The sequence below is a fragment of the Rhodnius prolixus genome, unplaced genomic scaffold, assembly GCF_049639745.1.
Source record: "Rhodnius prolixus isolate KJV_2025 unplaced genomic scaffold, Rpr scaffold_11, whole genome shotgun sequence".
In the NCBI taxonomy this organism is placed as follows: Eukaryota; Metazoa; Arthropoda; class Insecta; order Hemiptera; family Reduviidae; genus Rhodnius; species Rhodnius prolixus.
In genome coordinates, this window is record NW_027411625.1 from 11369599 (window position 1) to 11389638 (window position 20040).

General features: G+C 35.3%; 1 protein-coding gene across 4 annotated transcripts; it reads left to right on the forward strand.

The window, feature by feature from the left end:
* Window positions 1–2538: 2538 nt before the first annotated feature.
* On the forward strand, window positions 2539–14837 carry Rich (Guanine nucleotide exchange factor subunit Rich). 4 transcript variants are annotated; one of them, XM_074138371.1, is made up of 25 exons: window positions 2539–2812; window positions 3832–3939; window positions 4372–4524; window positions 4609–4786; window positions 4956–5089; window positions 5173–5264; window positions 5336–5452; window positions 5533–5689; window positions 6084–6215; window positions 6514–6720; window positions 7424–7784; window positions 7958–8151; window positions 8219–8447; window positions 8536–8645; window positions 10139–10270; window positions 10630–10869; window positions 10933–11047; window positions 11142–11263; window positions 11367–11536; window positions 11932–12197; window positions 12270–12404; window positions 12494–12662; window positions 12842–13030; window positions 14297–14597; window positions 14699–14837. In XM_074138371.1, the coding sequence occupies exons 1-24, from the start codon at window positions 2672–2674 to the stop codon at window positions 14562–14564; spliced, it is 4119 nt and encodes a 1372-aa protein (XP_073994472.1). In that variant the 5' UTR covers window positions 2539–2671; the 3' UTR covers window positions 14565–14597; window positions 14699–14837. The 4 variants fall into 4 exon arrangements, with proteins under 4 accessions (XP_073994472.1, XP_073994473.1, XP_073994474.1 ...); XM_074138372.1 differs by having other exon boundaries at window positions 14297–14610; window positions 14699–14833; XM_074138373.1 differs by lacking the exon at window positions 2539–2812 and having other exon boundaries at window positions 3835–3944.
* Window positions 14838–20040: the final 5203 nt, after the last annotated feature.

Genomic DNA, 20040 nt, shown 5'->3' on the forward strand with positions numbered 1-20040 from the left:
GAAGAACCTGGTTTGATACCTCTTATCACTTCGGATTTCATTTAATGTTTACTATAAAAACTTGATAGTGGTGTATTATTGCTAGCCGCCTACGACTTCGACACTTAATTTAGTTGTTGGACGTAACGCCCGTCTGAAAAAATAGATGTTAATTTAATTTTACCTACATCGTACAACGTAAATAAATCACCAGTTCTGATTTTGATTGATGTTAATGGGATTAATAAAAAAAAAGTCTAATTTTACTTTTTCATGCTATTAGTGAGAGGAAGTATTGCAATCGTGTCGAATTTTCAAAATCGAGTTTACACCGGAAGTACATCTTTTGGGCTCCCCTATATCGAGAAAACCACGTTGATCGCAGGACCTGTTCAGATAAAAAAGTTATCTGCAAAAGAGAACAATGGACAAAATTCACGTGAAAGTGGGAAAATAGTAAATCTAAATTATTCTTCATACTCCACGTTAAGGCAAGGCCCACAAAGCTAACATCTATTGTAGGTACTAGGTTGGAATCCCCGGTCTAGGTCTTGGATTTTATTTAATGTTTATTATGAAAACTTGATAGTGATGTATTATTGCTAGCCGCCTATGACTTCAACATCTAATTTAGTTGTTGGACTTAACGCCCGCCTGAAAAAATAAATATTAATTTAGTTTTACTTTACAAACAGAATACATTAAAGTATATCAAAAATGCGCCTAGAAATATGAAGTTGTTTTCAAGAGAAATTGACAAGCGATATTTAATAAAGTTAATTTTTTTACAGGGAGTATTATTTTATTGCGATTCCGGGTAAGTAGGTCGTCAATCTTCCTTCCAAAGGATCATTTTTATTTTAATAGCCATATTTGAGCGACCTTTTTTTTTGCAGATTCTAAACAGGCGCCTATACGCGGTTAATCAGATTGAAATTCCTAGACTGTTAGAACCCTACATCATTTGTTTTAACTTTACACGATCATTCCTACGGTCGGTCCTTTTATCATTCAACTATACTGGGGGAATTTAATGTAGATACCAAAAAAAAGCGTTCCCGAGCCTTTATTATAGTATAATACTCTTATAAATTTAATCTGTATACGCTGTTACGGCTGTTCATACATTCCTATTTGGTGTTTTTACCACCAAAAATATGAAAAATATTTCCCAGTCGTTCAAAATGTGTGTGTATAGAAAATCTCAGATTTCATTTTGGACTATTGTCGCTCCTTACGCTAATTTTTCATTTTTCTGCCGTCATTAGCAGACAAGACAGAAGATACACCAACCGTATAGAATGTTAAATATATAGTCAATAAGCCCTGAAGATGTCCTAATCCCTAGGTCGAAAGCTAGGCATAATAGAAAATCATGACTGAAATTGGGATTATTTTTTTCATCCTACTGTAATGACTTACACTATTCAACATTGATAATCATTGAATTTGTTAAAAAAATTCTGATTTTTAAGAAAATTAACTGATACTAGTTAATTAAGCATCATCAATAAGCTGAAAAATACCGACAGAGAACGTTCTTATTCATCAGGAACCTAAAATCCCAGTTCAATTTTGCTTCTTCGCTTAGGTGCCAATCAGCAGACATGTTTTTGGTCAGTCAGTCAGCCAAAAGTACCACTTTATTATATCGATTTTTCAGGGTTTTGGGATTTTTCCAAAAACTGCTTATCCTATTTTCTTTTGACTTGGTGTACTTATAGCGCACAAGTAGTTGTATAACTAGTTGGTATTAGAAATATTTTCCTTTAAGGGCGGTACTGGGGCTCGGTTTTTCATTTAATTTTTTAAAAATGTATATTAGCATTTTTAAGTTTGGTTTACTTTCTGTGAAAATTGGAAATAACTTTTAAATTGATTGTAGTATGACGAGATCATAACCATCAAGAGCTCTGTACTTGCTCGCTAGCTTGAATTAAACGTTTCAATGCACAAGCAGCAATCACTATTACCTCAGGTATTTGGGAACAAGAAATCGAGGTACTCGGCCAGATGATTATTCTGACTCGCAAACCATTCGACGAGTTTTCAGTTCTAATTGCACAATGTCTAAAAATCCGTCAGTCTCATTTATCTTTCGACAGTCTTGAATGTTACACAGTCAACCACATTGACATTCCTCGGTTACTGTTAATCCAACTGAATGCACCAAGTCTCCTTTAAATATTTAAGACAATTCAATTAGTAAACTGAAGTAAGAAAAAAATCGTGTCAGGAACCACAATAGATTTTTTTTTTAGAATCTCACACGTACTTTTTTCGTTTCAAAACGGTACAATACTGCAATCTCAAGCGAAGCATTGAGCCAAGATTCAAGCAAGCATATGAGAATTGGTTACATATGTACAAATCGAAAACAACGATAAAACTAAAAACCGATCGATTAATCAAAAGCCCAGTAATCGACTTATTAATTTAAAGAGGGTTATAATAATGCTACCTTACACTTGGTTATTTTTTTATATCTTAGTTCACCCAATAAATGAAGTGTCTAAAACTGTAATGAATGTGACATTCTGGGCTTGCTTGAATTCGTTAGCCTTAGTTAGGTTACCTTTATCCTATAAAGGAAGTTAACTAAATGGAATAGATAGCTCTAGATATTGAATATTCCAAAATTAAATACATAAAACAGTTCAATTATATACATACATAAGATACAGAGCCCACCATGTACTTTCCAATAGGTTGGCCTAAAGTATTAAACATTCAGAATCGTAAGAATTGCTCAATTCGTCAATTAATTTGTAATCGAGACAAGATATTATTTGCAGTGTTAACTGATGACACACTTCTGATATATTATTGCAAGGTAAGTCTTGAAAGTGATGAACAACAATGTCTATCATCTTTGCTATGTAAGCTTAACACTTAGCCTGTGTAGTGGTCCTGTGTGTTCCATAAGAGGGGACTAATGCTATTGATTATTCTTTACAACCCCAACTATTTGACCTGATGGCAGAAACTGAACTCCATTTTTTCACGTCGCCAACGCGTTGAAGTGGTCTCTTCTGAATCCTATTTTCTGAAGGAACTTTCACCCAATTTTTGTTGTTTTAATTGCCCATTTTTAAAGTGCATCCATATCCTGCAGTCCGTAAATGGATCTTCAGACGCACGCCCACGGTCCACTCTTCCTCATGGCTTTACACCAGTGCTTGAATATTACTTTGCACCAGCTACACATTTCCATATTGCACTACTATTACACCGACTGTATAAGTCCAGACTAAGCACCATCTGTTACCATTTGAGTCTCCATGGCACACTTTCTTTGAGGGTAGCAAGTTAAATAATTTCACTAAAGTTGAAATTGGAGGACTAGTGTGTTTTGATTGGAATACCACGAAATAGTATAAGCGAGGAGATTCAATAGCTGTCAGAAATATGCCTGACATCAGGCAGTCACAATTTGCTATATTTTAAACATAAGTACACAAACTCATAAAAAGCAACAATGAACGGGTTTTTTTTATTGGAAAAAGGTCAGTTTTTGTACACTCTATTTTGAAGTGTACGAGATAATTTAGTGCTACCGTAATTTATGAATCCACCTCACACCTATTTATTTAACACGATTTTTTAAAATATCTGAGCTAAAATATTTAAATCATCTCATATAAAATTGGCATCACTCGTATCAGGCAGACCACATGATAAATTAAAATTCAAAAACCCAAATTTAGAGGTTTTACGGTTCGATTGCATGTTACTGAGAAAAGTACTCTCTTTGCGCTTACGTAGTAGCTTGACAAAAAGCATGAGTTTCCAAGAAACCATCCAACCTTTATATATGTGCATATTTAATATTTCATCTTCTGTTCGTAACAGCCTTGCCTGCTCATTGTGTTGCATCGCCGAACAAAAGACTCTCTTGAGGACATTGGCATGAACGAACTGGTCCAGTGGAAGCCAGATTCCAGCGCCATAGTCGTTGTGGTAAGGTGATTGTAATTTTGTTACCTGAAGCACTTGTTAAGGTAACTAAGCTTGTTGCTGCAAAATGTAGACTATCATTTTCAATTTGAACTAATCTGTGAGTCCCCCTAAAAAGCGATGTACTGAAAGAGGCGGTAATCAGAGCGTGCCAAATCTAGGCTGTAAGCCGACATTTAAATTGATGTGTGTGGCCTTGGTTGTCATCTAACGAGTGCTTGTTTCAGTGTATCCAAGGAGAAATATTTTTCAGCTTAAGTAAGAATACGCATTCAAACTGAGCAAAATTCTTATATATTCACTAACGCCTTTGTTGTTATGCTGTACGCACATCACTTTTTTTTCTTAAATCTTTTACATTAGAGTAAGAGACAACTGGTTTACCTGATTTAATCCATCTCTCTAAAGATTGACAGTGATTTTTCTGTTTTCCAGACATCTTGCGGATTTTTGCTGTTCTACAAAGTGACATGCGAGGTAGAACACAAAGGCCTTTACGAACAAGTAGATCCGCCGCAGCCAAATCTCAGACGAGACAGTGCGGAACTGTTTATGAAAGAAGTTATCCCACCTTTATGTCTAGTGTTGGTAAGATGACTATGGCCTAATTAGTTGGCCTATAATCACTTTCAAAAATCCTTTTAAAAAAACTCATCGAGTTCACTGTTTTAGGAGAAAGAAGTGTCTGTAGTTGGTTGTATAACGAGTATCTGTTGTGTCCGGGATGAGCTGATGGTAACTACAAATCGAGGGCAGGTGCTTAGGTATCGCTGGGACGGCACTTTGAACCGTGACTATTCAGTGGATCTAAATCGGGTACCATTCTGTCTGGATCAACATTCCTCAAAAGGTAACTCAAGGTCATATTTTTTACATAATATTTAAGACATTTTTAGGTTTCATTGACGTAACTAGGTCATTATTTAGCTCTCCTTCATTCGTAGGAAACATGAAAATAGAGTCATGACTTGCATTTACTTATATAGTATCACCCATTTAACTCTACTTTTGCTATACAGCCATGCCAATCACAGAAAGCAATACCTACATTGTTGACATCGATTATTCACCTTTGATTGGTGGTTTTGCTGTAGTATTCAACGATGGCCGCGCTGCATTTTTGACAGCGTATACACTTAGATTCGATCCAAACGTGAGTTGAGCATAATTTTTTTTTCAGAACTTAGGTATGCTTATTCTTGTGTTTTGACTAATAATCAGCAATTTTAAATGCAGCAGATGCAAGGAATCTGGGCACCAAATATTGATGACGCCATGTGCAGCTGCGTGAATCATAAATTCCGTTTGATCACTTTTGGTCGGAAAAAGTAAGCATTGTTGCCCAATTTATATTTACGCATTACGCTTTATTATTTATAGCTAGTGTGCTTTTTTTCAGCTCTGATTGTGTAGTCTATTCAGTAGATGAATTATCTGGTGGTTTGGTGTTGACCCATAGGCTATCTGTTCCATCGCAAGTCTATCCGGGACAAGTGGGTCATGTTCATTGTTTAAGGTATTTTGGCTTTTATTGTGTTGAAAAATTAAAGTTCAGAATTGAATTTCTCTTTAACTTCTTTTGCCCTACTTTTACAGATGGTCTCCGGATTCTTGTGCGTTAGCAGTTGCTTGGTCACAAGGTGGAATCTCATTATGGAGTACATTTGGTTCATTGTTGATGTGTTCATTATCCTGGGATTATGGACTGAATTCTGACCTATCACTACATAATCCTCTCAATATACATGCAATGGTAAATTTCATTTTTTTCGTTCCCCGTCAAAAATAAAACGAGAAGTAATGCATTCGTGCATTTTTTAATTTGCAGTTTTCACAGTAAAACTTTTTGATGTCTGCTGAGTACAAGAAACAAAAAATTGTGTTTAGAAATTATTCTTTAATTTATCTATCTGTGAGAAAAAGTCACGGGTACTAGGTGCCTGAGAAATCAGTTCAAATAAACTTTTAGACGTCTTTACTAACCAATACTCTGTCAGCCTTTTAAAGCTTATATTTTGTAACAATTCTGAAAGTCCTAGACAAAGGCCACTAAAAATTCAGGGCCTCCGTTTTTTAAAGCCCCTCCTCTTAAATGAGCTTTTTATAAGTCTATAAAAAACATAATTAAGTATGTTGTATGTTGCCAGGAATGGTCCGCAGAAGGATATCAGTTGTGGATGGTGAAGAAATCTGATGGCGATGCAAACAATTCTGAATCCGAAGATTGTGTAATCCAACTAGGTTTTGTAAAAAGTGCTCTTACTGTGAATCCGTGCATTGTAAGTAGCCTTACATTTAAAACACCTACTGTTGTCCTCAATTGCTATGTCCTTAAAATGCAATGTTTGCTGCTCGCCTCCGTCTACGACACCTAATTTGATCGTTGGACATTTAGCTCATCTGAATAAATAGGCATTACTTTACTTTTCACTCTTTCAAGAGTTCTCACTCACACTGTGGTTGATATCTCAGTTCTCTCACTCGTATATGTCTTTAGCACTATAAGTTAAATATGTGTTCGACCATTTTGTAGCGTGAGTGCCTCTAATTTTCATTTTATCAATTTTTATATTTTAGAGCCATCAGAACCATCTTTGTCTACAAGGCGAGGAACGCCTCTATATCAATCTTGGCGTGGGTTTGTCGCAAGTATACACTTGGATGGGCAAAAGTGCCGCTGGTAGGGATTCACCATTGACGTTTACTTCATCCTTAGTGGATTCGAAACAGTGGGTTGTGGTCCAGATACCGTCAACATATTCGGCCACAAATTGGCCAATTAGGGTAAGGAAGGAAGTTGTTATCAAGCGTAACAGATATAGAAGGCGTCATGTAGTATGCCACAAAGAACTTTCTATCTCTTAATTTAGATGTAATGTCTAAGATGCTATTTTATCCTTTTGTCGCGGTATGCAACTTTTTATGAAAACCATGACTGCGTACAGCTAGTGCAGCTACACTGCTCTATGTTAAATCCAAGACAAGAAAGATGTACTTGATGAACGTACTGCTTTATTGCGAAGATGTCTGATGGGGGCCCATAGGCTCCACAGCCAGTCTCCACCATGCATACATACCTACTTGTCTTAAGAAAATCCATCTTGAGTTTCGTTTTTACTAAAGAATATTAACTATTATATTTTTGCTAATGTGATGAAAAGTGGATTTACTGGTTGAAATTATTGAGACAGCTGGTTCAATGGTTGATCGCGCCATCAGACGTCTTTTTTTCATTTTAAATTTTTTTACTTTCTGATGGTCTTTTACCGAAGTTCGTTAAAGTGTGCAGGGCAGGTTTTTTGTCTTTGTTTTTTTGTTTTGTTTTTTTATTGGAAAACCGAAATACCAGCGAGGGATTCAATCAGTTGGCTTGCAAAATTAAATCAAAGTACATAAATTCAACATTAATAGATTCTTTGTGGCATACTCTTCTGAGTGTAGAATAAGAATTTCGCGTGCGCTTAGACCATAATTGTTCTGTTCGCAGTACACTTGTATCAACTCAGTTGGTGATAAAATTGTAGTGGCTGGCCGCGCTGGTTTGGCACACTTCTCTGTGTCGAGTCATAAGTGGCGTCTATTTGGCAATGAAAGTGAGGAACGTGATATGGTAGTTAGTGGTGGACTGGCATGGTGGAACGACTATATTATCGCTGGCTGTTATGATGTCAACTCGCAGGTCGATCAACTGAGGGTCTATCCTGCGGCTAGCCGATTAGCCAACGAGCATATGGTTAAAGCACAATTAGCCACACAGTTGCTCTTATTGGATTTGCTCATCGATCGCTTGCTAGCATTTTGCGCTGATGGGCGTATAACTATTTACAATATCAGTCAAGCGAAACAAGGTGGGTATTTATGTAAGGATTAAGCCTGTAGAGATTCAGAGCTGGCCCAAATTATTTCAAACTCTAACTTTGTGTACTAGTTATGGATCATCGAAAACACTGAAGGCTACTTTCTTTTTAAAGTGTTTTAACCATGTCTAAAATGACCTTTGCTTTGACATTGTTTTGCGTAGGCAGCCTAGTCAACTTAGAGGTCATACATGGCGTGGATATGTCAGCATTAAGTGTGCATCCTGCATGCTTTGTAGCGTTAACTCTCACCTCATTGCGTATTGAGCCATCACGTACTCTACCGACCCATAAAAGCAACTTTGTAGTTAACGTATCAGGCCGTCTTCTTATGGTTAACCAACAGGATGATAACCAGGTAAGCAGTGATTTCAATAAAAGCCTTGTAAGTTTTTTTTATCATTTAATTTAATTTATTTTTTAAGGATGAAGTCATACAACATCCCACTGTACTAGCTTCTTGTGTGGAAAATGTCTGGAGTCCTGCGAAATTTTGCAAATATAAGCCACATCTTACGGAAGCTTTGTGGCTCTATTGTGGTGCTCATGGCATGCGGGTATGGCTGCCTTTGTTCCCTAGGCAAGGTGATAATGCTCACACATTCATGTCCAAAAGGATTATGCTACATTTCAATTTAAATATCTATCCTTTAGGTAAGGGATCCGCACCAACATCAACTAATAGTCTAATAGAGTCAAAGTGAAAACTTTCAGAACCTGATTTTATGATTTTGGATTTCAGCCATCCTATTTGAAGATGCCATCTTGATTGGGGCTGAAAATGATACTGTGCTCTACACATCTGACGCCAATTCTCCTTTTAGCTTACCATTTTGTGTACTTGAAAGAACGGTAAGTCATGAATTGCTTTACAAGCGGATGCATCTGAAAATAAATTGTTTGTCGATTACATTATCTCCTCAAGCTTTAGATCCAAAGACTTGAGAATTTGTTCACCGGAGGTTGCACATGAATAAAATTCTACAGATCTTACCAAAATGACAAAGAACTTACGGTTATACCGTCAAATCGGCTTACCTATTCCTAACTAATGTATTTCGTCATTTTCGTACCTCATTTTTAATTTAAATATTTGTTGTTGATTTTTAACAGATACAAATGAACTCGATCCTTCAAAGCACTTAATTTTATTTATTTATTAATTTTCGTATAAACTTGTAGCCAGATTTGGACTGCTACAATCGATTTAATATATAAAGTTTTGTAATATTAATACAAAAATAGAACTAATGTAATTAACATATTGATAACAAAAGAAATAAATTTGTATTACATGTATAATACATTAAACCCCAATATCCCGAGATACAGCATCCAACTTTTTTTTTCAAATGGAAAATTATATATATTTTTTGTTTTTCGATATTGTTATAGTACTTGAGCTCCTAAAAAAACAAATAATTTTTTTTTAAATCGGTTAGGTTTTGCAAAAGTTATAGTAATTTAATACAAATTAGAACTTGCCCATTTTATTTAATTATCCCCGAGCTGAGTATGCCATCAAACAAAGCTCTTGTAACGGCTTTTCTCGCTGCCCAGTATGGGGGCATGATTCAATTCACCACAGCGTTTGCAGACCAGCTGAGGGTGGGGTTAATATTGAAAAACAAGAAATCTGGACACAAAAGATGGAAGAAAAAAAATGATATTCCAGCAGATAATTGTTTAAAGCCACCTCTTAAACTTTTAACTTATTTAACACCTATTGCCCTAATTTCTGTCATTAAACTCCATTACTATATTCCATTTAGTCATCACTCATTTAGCTTTGTAATAATATTTAGTGTGAATATAAGTCTAGTTCAGTACATTTGTGTTTCAATTTCAAGCTAGTTTCATCATAAATGCTGGATTGCGCAAAACATATTAAATCCATTGCCAGCAACTTGTTAATCTGAATTATGATGTGTACTCATACGTCTCTTGCTCTTCTCGTATTTGGGTCCACTTTTTTGAGGATTACCACTTTAAATTACACAAGCTTCTTTTAACAATTCGTTGATTAAACGTTAAACTCTAGAAAATCATATTCGTGTACAGTCTATTTCTTTTTTACTTCCGCAGCACTGCTAATAAATCATACCTTTGATGTATCAACAAGCTTCAGTAAACTAGAAGGAACTTAAAACCTGATGACAGCATCAAATGACATAAACTTACGTGGATTACAATCCCCTTGCTTTAAGCTGTGTGCAGGTTGTTTTTTAGAATACCCCTGTACTAAAATCGAGTAGCGTTAATTGTACCAAAAAGCACCAGCCTTTTGCACCTTGAACATTTCATGTTTACTATTCATCCGCCATCTTTTTTTATTTTTGTTTTAGAGCCAAGTTTACCTACATCATATCCTGAGACAGTTGATCCGGCGTAATCTAGGATTTCATGCTTGGGAAATCGCCAGATGTTGTACATCATTGCCATATTTTCCTCATTCATTGGAATTACTATTACATGAGGTTAGTAAACCCTTTCGAGGTATCCAATCATGGTAGCATAATGAAATAATTTATGGATATTATTTATGGTCTTGTGAAAACCTTTTTATTTGCATAGAATTGAATAAGACATTTTCGATCAGATATTGTGAGCCATAAAATTTGTCCCAGTTTATGTCAATGATCTCAGCCAAGCTCAACACTCAGGTTGTAATCCGATGTTGTTATTCTCAGTTGCGCGAGTCCCTTTCATCCATGTAGCCTTCCAGGTTACTCGAAATTCCGAAGTACTATCCTTCCAATCGAACCTGTTTTCCGCACAATCGCTCTTCTTGCGGGATCTATCTCTATATATAACCTGGAACTTTCTTTTTTTTCAGGTATTAGAGGAAGAAGCCACAAGTAAAGAACCATTACCTGATGCCCAACTGCCTTCGGTCATTGAGTTTATCCAAGAGTTCCCCGTATATCTGGATACTGTGGTGCAATGTGCAAGGAAGACAGAGATCGCCTTGTGGCCGTATCTGTTCTCAGTGGCTGGCAAACCGACTATCCTCTTCCAAAAGTGCCTTGCTGACAATCATCTGGATACAGCCGCTTCATATCTAATTATACTACAGGTAAGTCCTGGGAGGTAAGCCTATTAACTAAGTCTCCCGCTACAAATGTCTTCTTTTTTACAGAACTTAGAATCTTCAGCTGTAAGTAAGCAGTACGCAACAATGCTTCTAGATTCTACACTCAGTAACTCAAAATGGGAATTGTCTAAGGAGTTGGTTAGATTTCTTAAAGCAATAGGTATGTGCTGGTTGTCTAAAATTTTATTTGTGTAAGGGCTTCGTCCTTAAAAACCGTCAAAAGGTTTTAATTGAGATTGCTCATACCCACACAGATCCAAATGATGTAGAATGTATGAGGGCTCCGCTTTTGGTATCATCAAATTGCAGGATACCACAGACACCTCCAGTTAATGGCAATGAGGAAGATCTTTCTTTAGTGCTAGGCACCGCGCAGGTACGCTTCAGCCCCACATAATTAAAAATATCTAACTTAAGGCTCATTTTAGTTTTAGAAAGCCTCAGACTAAACCTAATGGGTTCACGTAATTTTTTTACAGATTTCTCGAGGACGTTCATTCAGTACGACAACAACACCGAAGATAAATAACAATACTGCAACTATCGGGGCTAGTGATAAGCCTACTGGGCCTCAGTCTAGAACATCCGTCACTGATATTAATCTGTTGCGAAGAAAGAAATCTGTGGCTTCAGTGAAGGTTGACAGCAGGTATGTCTTCAAAATGCTTTGAGGGGTTCCACTTATGTGGGTCAATTCTGACCAGTAGTGATCCCTAGCCTTTTAGCACTTAATCCTTTTAATTGGAGTACTTAGTATTGCATTCTCTCTAGAAGAATTTTTGCATAAGGCAGATCTCTTTAGACTCAGTCTATACCGAGCTACTTCCTGGAGTCCCTTGAGGCCTCCTCTCTGAAGGCCTAGTTATTGTTGGGGATGAAGATTTTTGTTGGAGTCATCTTAGACTGGATTCCTACTTAGCTCCAAGCTGCTATTACTAGCAGTTCTCTCGCTGTTAAGAGATTAATAGATAGACTGTCGTTCTGGTCAGCCCTTAGCACTACATAGGCTTCAAAGTCTAAACACCTAATCTCTCCTGTTTGCAGGGAAAAAAGCAAATCAGCTGAAGAGTATTTCATGGATGTAATGATAGAACGCCACGCTAGGCGCTTATTAAGTCGTAGAAAATTGAACTCTTTAGGCTCCATGGCTGCACATCTAGATTTCCCACTGGTCAGATGGTTGGCCAAAGAAAGACATCGTGCAGCCGTAGTTGACCATTGTGTGGCAGCTTTACAGGATCTGCACAAGGATTTCCTGTGGCCATATCCAGCTATAACTACAAGTCAGCTTAAGAAATCTCCTTCTCTGGGTACGTTATTTTGAATTTTTTGGTTATATTGTTACTGTGTAAATGTATGATGTGTATTTTTTATTTTTTTAGAACGCGATTGGATAAGCATTACAGATGTGGCAGATCCGCCCAGTCAAGTTGGCGACAGCGGATATATGAGTTATCAGGGACATTTTCTAAGGCCGGCGTCATCTGACAATCATATGATCACAAATTTACAAATAGGTAAATATGCTAACAATATATGTTTTTGTTGGGCATCTGCGCCTCTGAATCCAGATTTTTTTTTTAACACAAAATTATTTGTATCACAGATAATCATAGCCAGATGAGTGAAACAGATTCATTGCTTTTTGCGGATGACAGTGAATTCTGTTGTGGTGCCACATATCCTTGGGGTGAGATTCCATCACAGCAAGTGCTGGATCAATTATCATCTCAGGTAACTACAAGAGGTTCCCAAAAGTCGGACATACAACTCAGGTGAGCTCAATTTGGATTTCTTTATAGGGCTGAGAACTCGTAGCCACCATGGGACCCTTCAGTATAGCACGGTGCTCTTTGCTGGCTGCAAGATAAAAACTTTCTGTGTCCAGTGTTGGCTACTAAGCTGCAGTCAGCTGTGGCATATATGCTTTAACGATATATTTGAATGGTTATAGGTATTTGCTTCAATTGTTGACGGATGCTGGATGCCTGCAATGGGCACTTTTGGTTTCGGTGCTCTTGAGGGACATCATGGCTGTATTTAGACTGGTGAATGCTGCAAGATCACCAGATCAAACTTATGATGCTGTATATAGACTTAAAGAAGACATAATCTCGTTGTCACAATGGAGCCATGCTGAATGGTAAGTATTAATATGCGACTATTAATTTATAAGTGGGTCCAGGGTGGCTAATCTTTTGAACAAGACAAGTGAGTGGCATAGGGCTTTTTAATGGAGACTTAACTTTTAAGTTAGGCGCCATAGAAGCCGAGCGGTTTGAAACGAGGCCTGCAAAGCTAAGAAGTATTGTGGTAATGGTTTCGATTACCGGTCTAGGCCTTTTATTTTATTCAATGATTTATATGAGAAATTTATAGTAAAGTATGTTTGCTAGTTGCCTCCGCCCAATCAAATTTCTAATTCGGTTGTTGTAAGTAAAGCACCTTTGAAAAAATAAGAATTACTTTACTTTTCATTTTTTTAATCAGGTAAGTATGTATTCATAAGTAGTATCATCATCGTGAAAATGTATTAAATTTGCTTTTTTTCGTTTTTGTTTTGTTTTCATTTTTGTTTTGTTTTCATTTTTGAACAATAAATTACTTTAAAGAAGTAAATAAATTCTTAATAAACTGTTATGTTTAGTGAATTAAAAAAACTTCCAAATTTTCTTCAAACTCCAAACGTTAAAAAAAATTAATGCACCCCTTCTCGCAGAATTAACTTAGTTTAAAGAAAAGAGTTTTTTTTTGAGAAAATCTTGAAAAACTGAAAAATCTATTCAGTAAAGTGATACTTCCGGGGGACCTATTTTGACCAAAACGTTATTGTGGTACCTAAGATAAATATTAAATTTGAATTTTCTGCGATTTTTCGTTTTTGAGTTACGTATATACACTCACATTCACACCAGTCTGTAAAAACAAATTGTATGTTTTTTCGAACTCAGGGGATCTGAAAACTGATATTTTGGTGTAATCTCCAATTCAAAAGTCTGTACGATTACAATATCTTCCCTTTCTATGTATAGATGAGTAAAAAACCACTCTGTAATGCTTTTCTGCTAGATATAAGCATATGGTGATTAGGATATGAAGCTGCCAAATGTACGATTTTTCCTAATTCTATTCGTCATGTTTTAGCGTGCTGGGTCCCTATCGACCTCTCGACAGAAATCTGCTCTAGAAACTTAACTGATAAAACGTCCCTGCTACCTCTTTGTGATCCCACGCAAGTACGTAAGCTTAGAGAGACGTTTGAGAGAGTCCTAGCTTTATTCTAGGGGCGGGGGAATTTCTATGCAAAGTTCTATTTTAAAATCGGGACAGTCAAGCTAAAACGGGACGAATGGCCACCCTGAGGGAGATATTTCCTGTACTTAGTGTGATTATCTTTTACTGTTTTTAGCCCTGGCTATAAGCCATTTATGGCTGCCATACAAGGCCAAATCGGCGCGTTAAATCGGGTGCTGGCGAGTAAATTACGTTCAAACAGTTGCTCAGGTTATGTTGACAGTACAGTTAATTCAACCGGTAAAAATGAAAATGTGGCCATAAACACATTTGAACCACAACAAACTACAGAAAACCAGGAGTGTCCCACACCAAGAACCGTTTCGCCTACGCCATCGATCACTGTGCAATTAACTGAACGACCATCTTGTAGCGTTAGTTAAGGAATTTTGATGAAATGTCCTGAGAGAGTAAAGGTAAGTCTTTTTGGTAAGTATTAAAGAGATTAAAGTATAAAGAGTAACCTCTTTTTTTTTTTTGTCATGAACTAACAAATTTTATGTTTCAACTCTTTCAGATATGACATCCAAGAGATATATGGTACATATTCTTAATCTCTCAATCTTCGCGTCGCTTAATGTTTTAAGAATTTTTAATTTTGTTTTATTACCTTATTTGCTCAAGTCTATTACTACTTGGCACTATTTCACGTATTTTTATTTATATTTATATTTATTATTGTTATTTTTTAAAACAGATTTTGTAGTTTTGAGTCCACTTCTTTATTATGATAATTTAACTGTTATGTTTGTAATAAAAATAACCAATGAAGATGAAAACATATCTGGAAATAGGTTTAATTTTCAACAGTAAAATAGTTTTTCGTAGTGTTATTGAAGTAATTAGTGAAGATGAGGGAAAACATTGAAAACACCTGGTCATTTTATTTTATGAAAGACCGTTTTAGTTATTTACCTAAATTTATTGTTATTTTAATTTTTTGCTCTTAAAATCTTTTGAAAATTCATAGAATAGAGTAGAATGGAGCAAATATGGTAATTTCAGTAAAATTATTCATTATTAGTATAAATTCGGGGCAATTGCAATAAATAAATAATTGAAATCGTTTACTCTTAGGCAATGTCAATTGTTCTGGAGATAAATTACTTCAAGCACTGGTGGGTTTGATTAATTTAGTTTTGATTAATTTTATCGTAAATTAGTTAAACTACGGTACCCTCTTTTGTTATTATTGAATTAATTCGTGTACATATTGCCTGACACAAATTATTTTAGCCCATCTATTATCTATTAGTTTTTTCTCAAAATTTAAGCAAAAAAAGGCGTAAGGTTGACCTTCTTTCACCGTCAAAAATGGCTGCCGAGTATAACTGTCAAAAATCCTGCCTTCACAATATTATTACTCAGGTAATACATTAAGGCTTGAAAATCATAAGAAGCCTAAGTTGTTTTTAAATAAGTTTTGGATTTTTTCTTTTTTTTTACGCAAGTAACACCCAAAAATCGCGCACTATTAAATTCTTACATATTTAGTCTCATCCCCTTAAACGTGACTGTGCCACAGTTAGCATAAATGGAGTGGTTCATTTAAGTTAGTAGATCAGATAAATAGCTTTACAAACTGCCTGAAATACAACATGCAATACCTCTAGTCATGCTTGGGACAGTCACTTATTTCGGGTTTATGAGTGACAGTCTAAGAAAAAATTAAAATAGACTTAATGGACAACCCTAATGCTATTAGGTATTTCTGCGTATTAGTAAATCTTGTTCCATTCACACACACACACACACACACATACACACACATATATATATATATATATATATATATATATATACATTATATAAAATTGAAAATGGTTAAAAAGACGAAATACTCATAACTTACTTAAACGCATTGCTAATTTTTTTTGGTGCTTAGTCTTTTTTATTTTTAAATTTTATGTGTGGGAGAAATTTGAAGACTTATTATTATTGCCTTCCATAATGAAATTACTGTGCCTAGATTCGTATTTCTTTCAAAAAATTTTCAGCGGTCTTTTTTACGCTGTTTTAAAATTTATTTTATGGAGCTAGTGAAGGTTCCTTTAACTTAAAGTGAAGGACATTTGCAGAGCAAAGTTCTTGTTCAGATTGCAACGAGGAATCTAAAAGTGCTCCTCGGGCCCAGACTGCTCTGAGAAGTAGTCCTCATAGATGTTAAGCTTTACTCAAAAGCAAAGATTTTGCTGCCTAGATATCACTAAAGAAGCTATGAAGCTTCTTGCATGAGCGAAAATTCTCTCCTTAAACGTACCTAATGTCCATTGACATTAGGCTACTTTATGAGCAATTTATAAAATAAAAAATTTAAACAGAGAAGCTGGATTCCTACACCAACTTTAAAAACAGCCCAAAATTCTCCGTACGCTAACGGCTTGCTTGCTTCAAGCAAATCCTTGGCGGCAGTTTTCTCTTATATATTTCTGAGTGAAGAAAGTTTCTTCACTGTTTGCTGCTCTCTTCTGTAAATTACCAAGAAAAGCCCAACGGATTTTTTCTCTGTAAAAATGACATTCTATTTTTATTTTTTTTACCTCTGCAGTGGTTTTCTAATAAGGAGTAAGAGCTGGCAAAGGAAGTGCTTGCCTTTCATTTCACATGCTAAACCTAACTTTAACCTAAAGCCAAATTTAGTCCAAAATTTTAGTCTCAGTCCTCTCTTTAAGAGAAGCACAAAATGCATGCTCCAAGTGCTTTCTTTCGGAGTAAGGCTCGTTGGGACTTTCCCCACTTTTCTAAGCTAGGAAAGTTCTGGCAGCTGTAATATTCTCTTGTTTTGTGAACATTGTACTAAAGACTCCTACAGAAGGTAGGTATGATCTGAAATCTTTCGTTCTTTGAAACTTGCCTTTAGTGAAGAGGTATGTATCTAGAATTTCTTCAAGTCAGGTAGCTCCATATCATTGGGATTTTTACAAGCTTTCTAGTTTACTTCCAACAATAAGTTCACCAAGCTAAGTGTACACAAAACCATCGAGAAGTTTTTTAACGGTTATCAAGTTAGCACTCTTATCAGTGGTCTCTGAAATTTGTGTAATCTGATTTAAAACACTTTTTAAAAAAATCGATAGTGGTTCTATGTTCAGAGCTACATGTCATTCCCGACCCCTACTTTCAAAGGCGCATAATATACTTATTTGTGAAGTTCCTCCGAGAATGTCCACTTTTCGCAAACATTCAAAATACCTATCTAGGATTACTGATATAATCAGACCTGAACTTAATTGCTGTAAAAATATCCGAAATAGTCTGCGACAGGCTTATTGCTTTTTTTTCTGTTTAAAGCTTTATTAATCCATAAATTTCAAAACATTGTGACATTGAAAATACACGTTGTTTTCGTTTTGAGGTGTGCAGAATTGTTTTAATTTCTCTGTTACCCAACCCTTGAACCTCTTTTGAGGTATTACCGTGTGAATTCTTTTGATTTAAGAAGGTGGATTCTTTTAATTTAACCGTAGGATGTTATTAATCAAATATTTATTATCTTAAGTTTAAATTTAAGAGTAGATTGAGCATAAAGTAATAAGCAGTGATATATGAATTTGTTTCAAGCATGATTAAACTTTTTATTGTAAAAAAAAAAGTTTTGAACGCTTTTACTTGCTATTGAAGTGGAAGTTCTTACGTTGTGGTTAATGCTTTGGTATCTTGCTCCTTAGCTATGCCAGGGGTTTACTGAAATTATAGGGCTTCTGCTTCTTCACTCATTGTATCCAGGAAGCACCTGAAAATCAAGCTAATTTTTCGCGTGTCAAAAGCTTCAATGAGCACTCACTCATCTTAAAACACGTAAAGAGAACCCAAATGTGCACATTGGAAGTAAGGCCGAAGCTCCTTCAGCATAACTCACACCTTCTGGCAGTAAAAATGTGCCACATGTTTTAATTGTGCAAAATGGAGGAAAGTGGTGAATCAAGCAAACACACAAAGCAGTAAAAGTTTAAGCTTTTAAGCATTTCCCGTAATATAGGTTTAGAACCATATTGCCTTGGTTACATTGTCACCATCTTTTTTTGGTTTAAGTACCCGATAGTATCTGATTAATTACCATTACTAGGGGCAAGTTGAATCAACGTAAGATATTATTAAAAATATTTACTAATAAGATTTTACAAATATCAAAATTGAGCCATGATCTCATAATTTGTTTCATCACAAGTTAGTGCACTTCCTTTTTTCTTGTACAGAGCTGCCTCTAGTTCTTTGCGAAAATTAAGCTCATTATATTTTACCGTTGTTATTCGGTATGTTGTAGACTGTAATTGAGAACGCGATTATTTGTCCTGGAGGTGGTGGATACATTTGATTCAGTGTAAGGTTTCCAAATTTTGCTGTAAAATAAATGTTTTACTTTATTTGACTTGGTTTTGCAAGAATATAGTTGTATGGATGGGATTATTCATATATATTTTTTCTTATTTCAATGTTTTTTTTTGTGTGTGTGTGCTGCTTGAATTTCATCTCGCACCTCGGCTTAGGAATTTATTGGATGGTTCGTTAATCGTAGTCTTGGAATCTTTAATTCTTGATTTAACTTTTCAGTATTTATACTTCTGAGTTTAATTTTTTTTTAAATATTTTTAGATAAAGTAGTCGCTTCCTAATGTTTTTTTATTGTCATTTCCCACTTTGTTGAATTAAGGTGTGCCGAGAATAGAAGTAAAGTCAACTACTACCACTACTGAAGTATGGTTTTTTAGACTGATCCCGATTAATATTTTTAATTGATATATTATTGGGCATTATTTATTTCAATCCATATTAACTTTTCCCAGTCACTCTATACAAAAATTTGCTTTCTGTAAAACACAAACATTAGTAGTTAAATTCACTTTAAAATTGTATTTTGGTCCTTATTTTATTTGTAATCCGTCCAATTTGTAGAGTTGACCGTAAACCAAACGCCCATTTTTTGCTTGACTCATCTCTGCATTTTTCTCCCAACTTTTTAGAAAAGTGATTGGTTTTTGTCATTTTATGGATAATTCTGCATTTATTTAAACTTTGTGATATAAACAATCTATATTATTGGTGCCAAAAATCCATTCCAGATTTTTATAATTATATTTATTAGGATTAAAACTATATTTTCAGGAATGGTCTGATATTAGGTCTTCCTTAAATGTCACTTTGTTTTTTAGGTTTTTAAGTAATGTATAATATTTATTTATATATTTAAGCGAGATCATAAATTTTGGAGTATGTGTTGGGGCTCTAGAATCCATGGTATTTTTTTCAAGCCTTCTCAGGCACAGGGTACTTCCTTCTGTTTTAAAAACGTAAGAAACTTCACATTTGACCATTCCTGACATGCGGACATTTGAAAATGCCAAAAATAAATAAAAACTTTTCAAGGATCAGAAAATTTAGCTTAGACAATATTTTCGGACTCATGAAATTCAACCCATTCTACATAGACAATCTTCTGGAGCATAGATAGGGATGTTTAGTGAACTCAGTACTAAACAAAGAGCTTTCAGAGTTTGCTATTTTAGCAGACTCACTTGATTTTAGAGTTTCAGCCCTATGTAGCTCACACTTTTCGTCCTTAGAGCTAAAATTTCTGATCTTCCCTTTTGGGGCTTTAACCCCCACATATTTTTGTAGATTAAAGTCAGAATTAAAGGAAATAAAAAATATCATGTAGTTAAAGTCAATCAAAATTTAAGTCACTTTAAAAGTTGAAGTATTGTAAACTTAATAAGTTGAGCCATATTGGCTCCAATGGGTACCTGTATTTAAAATTAATCTCTTAAAATAAATGATTTTGTAAACTCTTGAGTTTTTATTTACTTCGCCTCCAAGCCCTCATAATTTAATTCTAAATCACAGAAAGTTCTAGAACTATGG